The sequence below is a fragment of the Elephas maximus genome, chromosome 18 (genome assembly GCF_024166365.1).
Source record: "Elephas maximus indicus isolate mEleMax1 chromosome 18, mEleMax1 primary haplotype, whole genome shotgun sequence".
Lineage (NCBI taxonomy): Eukaryota > Metazoa > Chordata > Mammalia > Proboscidea > Elephantidae > Elephas > Elephas maximus.
In genome coordinates, this window is record NC_064836.1 from 31,078,122 (window position 1) to 31,082,492 (window position 4,371).

The 4,371-nt window shown below is 37.4% G+C and overlaps 1 protein-coding gene across 1 annotated transcript; it reads left to right on the plus strand.

The window, feature by feature from the left end:
- The first annotated feature begins 3,782 nt into the window (after positions 1-3,782).
- LOC126061749 (keratin-associated protein 19-5-like) lies at positions 3,783-4,118 on the plus strand. Its single transcript, XM_049858493.1, has one exon. It carries the CDS (start codon positions 3,783-3,785, stop codon positions 4,116-4,118), a length of 336 nt encoding a protein of 111 aa, XP_049714450.1.
- Positions 4,119-4,371: the final 253 nt, after the last annotated feature.

A 4,371-nucleotide genomic window follows, 5' to 3' on the forward strand; every position in this document is an offset into this window, starting at 1 on the left:
GTGGTTTTCTCGCAATGTACCACGTATTGTTTTCTTAACTGATTGGTTTTACTTGGAGGGGACTTAGGGTTTGTCCTCCACTTTTATCCTTGTGATTACTAGGGTCCTTCATTTTCACTTCACTTTTTTTTTTCATGTACAGTTCCAAAAGAACACCTTCATCCCTTCTTATCTTATTTCTTCTAGATTCCTTACCTTTCCAAAACAAAACTGACTGGCATTCTATTCCTGGGCTTTCTTTCTTTCTTTTTTTAATTATGTTCCCTTAGGTTGAGTTTTTGCTTTCTCAAGATGGCTTTCTGTCAGTCTTGTCTTCCAATTTATCTCTTCTGGCAAGTCCTCCACCCCCTGGACATTTCTTTGCTCTTCACAGATGGTTGGAGAAGAATTCAAGGAATCTCACTGGCAAAAATTGATGCATATATTTTCTATTTCTTTTTTCTTATTTGAGGTCTTATAATACTTTTCATCTTGTAATTAGTTTAGAGGCATGGAATTTGTATGGTTTTATAATTTTTTTGTTGGTGTGTATATTTGTTAGGGGCAATGTTGGGAGAATCAAATTTATGCAGTCATACTGTTTCACTTGCCAAGGAAGTCTAAGGTGCCAGTTATTAATAGAGAGAACATGGCAAAATGTCCATAATTTTTCCTTTTAATATCCATTTAGATAATCTAATAGGGCAGAAGGGTGTAAGTGCACTAAATATACTTTACTGGTGTTCAGCAGTGCTGGCAGCAGAGAATGGAAAACCCATGAGATAAAAAAAGGTGAGATTGCACAGAATCTGTTTTTATTTTGTTGTTTTTTTTTTATGGATGTGTTCATTCATTCATTTATTCAACCAACAATCTACTGTTTATTCTCTGCCAGCCACAAAAATTATAAAATATTAGCATAATTAACATTCTTGCCCTCAAGGAATAGGTAGTGTAATGGAGAAGATAGCTAAACAAACTAATCAGTATACTAGAATCTGAAGAAAGGTCCAGGTCATTTGGCAGCACTCTGAAAGGGCTGTCTAATTTAGGCAGAGGTAGAGTAGCTGGGCATGTACTAAAATGTTCTTGGAGAAGGTGATGCTTGACCTATGTTTTGAAGGGTAGGTTGGAATCAGATGGGTGAAGCAGTACAATAGAGGATCCCAGAATGAAGGAGCACACCTGAAATGCTCAGAAGAGTGAAATGCTTAGGAGGTTGATGTCTTTCTTGCTTCTTCATAAAAGGGAATATGTGGTACATTCTAAGTGACCAAGATAGATAAATAAAAGCTCTGTGATGAAAAGGCTTATTTGTGAAATTAAAGAGCTTAAGCTTTCCCCTGAAAACTAAGGAGCATAATGGTTGGAAAATGAAATGATCATATTTGTTTTTTTTAGTATCTTATTTTGGACTCAGTACCAACAACGAGTCAAATGAGAATTTTTCCTTGGGGCAGTATCACCAGTGGTGAGGTTCTTACTTTAATCTAGGATAAAGTGATAAAGGACTGAATCAAATGATAAAAATGAATAGCCTTATGAGTGATATTTACAAAATATCATTGATGTGGTTCAGTTGGTTATATAGTTAGTATACACTGGTAGTCAGAGTGGGGGAAATATTCATGAAAAGTCGAGATCACATACCCAGGATTATGGCTTGAGTGACTGATATACAGAAAAGAAGCAGTATTGTAGGAAAGGATAAGTTTACCGTTGGACATTGAGCATAGGTTAAATGAGAGCTATTCAATAAGTAGTTAAATTGGTGGTGGTGATATGCAGAGAAGTATTTTAAATAGAAGATAATAATTAAAAATAATCTACACAAAATATATTATTAAAAACAATGCTTTCATGAAGTTCCAAGGGGAAAGTATATATACATTTTTTGTGAATTGAAAGTGACACTTAGCATTAGTGGATAAATAAGGAATTGGAAAGACAAATAATTAGGAATTCACAGAGAAAGCTAACTGAATGTTTTGGCACACAAAATAAGGAAAGAGTGTTATACAAAAAGAACAAAGGAATGAAGAGGCAGCAATGTCAAATGCCAAGGAAAGTTCAAGTAAGTCAAAAACCAAGAAAGTTTCCTCTAAATCTGATTACATGGAAAGCACTAATAACTTTGTGACTACCCCTGATCTTGAGGGAGAAAAGACCTTGAGTTCCGAGGATGATCATTAGCCAAAATCATGGAAGTCAAACGAAAAAGAAAAACACAACATGACCAAGGCAAAGGAAGGCACTGAGAGGAATGCAAGAGAAAAAGGCAAAAACGGTAAATACTATTACATATACAATCCTGCGATAACAGTAATAACAAACTGTAAATTATGAGTGGATACATAAGTAGATATCTAAGCTGAACAGGTGTGGGATGGCGTATGGGGGTATACATATGAGAATATATAGGTTTGACAGAGGCTATTTCTATATACATATTTGTATGTGCTGCAAATATATCCATGTCTATGGTAGAACACACAGGGGCACAGTTATGAAAATTTCCTAACCATAACCAAATAACTCAAGGGACAGAGTCAATGGACTAGAGGACTTAGGACCGTAGTCTCAGGGGACATCTAGGTCAATTGGCATAACATAACCATAAAGACAATGTTCCACATCCTACTTTGGTGAGTAGTGTCTTAAAAATTTGTAAGCTGCCATCTAAGATATAACTATTAGTCTCTTCCCACCTGGAGCAAAGAAAATCAAAGACTCAAGGAAACAATTAGTTCAAAGGATTCATGGACCACACAATCCACAACCTCCACTACCCTGAGACCGGAAAAGCTAGATGGTGCCCAGCTACCAATACTGACAGCTCCGATCGGGACAATAGTAGAAGATCCTGGACAGAGTGGGAGTAAAACATAGAACAAAATTCAAATTCATAAAAAAGACCAGACTTACTGGTCTAATACAGACTGGTGGAAACCCCAGAGCTATGGCCCTTAGACACCCTTTGAGCCTTCAATTGAACATACTGTTGGCAATCACCTTTCAGCCAAAAGATAGACAGACCAATAAAGTGAACAACAACAACTGTGAGGAGGGTGCCCCACAGGACAATCAACCATACCAGACTAAAAGGTAAGCATTTGCTCAAAAACAAAGTTCAAGAGGGCAGGAAGGAACAGGAAAGATGGGTGAATGGAGATGGGAAACTCAAAAAGGAAGTGGGTAGTGTGTGATCACATTAAGGGGTTGCAACTAATGTCACGAGACAAAATGTGTATAAATTGTTGAATAGGAAAAGAATTTGCTCTGCAAACTTTCACCCGAACCAAAAAAAAAAAAGAAGAAGAAAAGAAAAGTAATGTGAAGTTATGTAATTACAGGACTATTGGAACCCATCAACTAGAGGAGATCATTTTAATTAGGACACCAGCAAAGCCTTAACAAAACCAAACCCACTGCCATCGTGTTGATTCCAACTCATAGTAGAACTGCCCATAGGGTTTCCCAGGCTGTAAAATCTTTACAGAAGAAGACTGACACATCTTTCTCCCAGAAGAGTGCTGGTGGGTTCAAACCATGGACCTTTCAGTTAGCAGCTGTGTACTTTATACCTCTGCGTCACCAGGACTCCATGGCTTTGAATAGGCTATAATCATTTCTCATCTTGGAAACATTTTGTTGTAAGGAATGCAAACTCATTAAAAAATAATATTTATTATTAAAACTGCTTTAATAAGAGCCTGGGCTCTTTGGTGTGTAAGAAAAGAAAAATTATAAGGAATTTTTAAACTTTACATTATTCTGTTACATGGAAATGAAATCACCTTGCCATGGTTGTTTACCACAGTTACTATGGAAAATATCGGAATGTTCTGGGAAGCAAGAGAGACTCAGGAAACTCATCTTCAGCATCAAACCAATCTCTAACCCTTGACACCTTGAGCTACTGTGGCTGCTACTATGGAGGCCTGGGCTATGGCTATGGAGGCTTTGGTGGCCTGGGGTACGGCTGTGGTATTGGCTGTGGCAGCTTCCGCAGATGGAGTTATGGCTGTGGCTACAGAGGTTACGGATCTGGCTCTGGGTATGGAATCTATGGAGGCTATGGATATGACTCTTGTCACCCATCTTGCTATGGAGGATATGACTTCTCTTGCTTCTACTAAAAAGCCTGCAGATCCTCAGACTCTTTTATCACTATGCTCTTACCCACATTGTTCTATGATGTGAGCTCTTGTCTTGATGTAGGGAAAATATCTATCGTTTATTGGCATCAAGCTCCATATGGAATATCCTCTACCAGTTTTCATTTCCTCTAAAATGATCTGGAATCTCTTCATTGCTTCAGGGTTTCACTTGTTATTATTCTGTCATTAGCATCTGTTGTAAACATGTGTGAATTCTATTTTAAAATAATTT

Coding starts and splice junctions, on each gene's coding strand:
- LOC126061749 (XM_049858493.1), top strand. CDS start 3,783: ATGGTTGTTTACCACAGTTACTATGGAAAATATCGGAATGTTCTGGGA.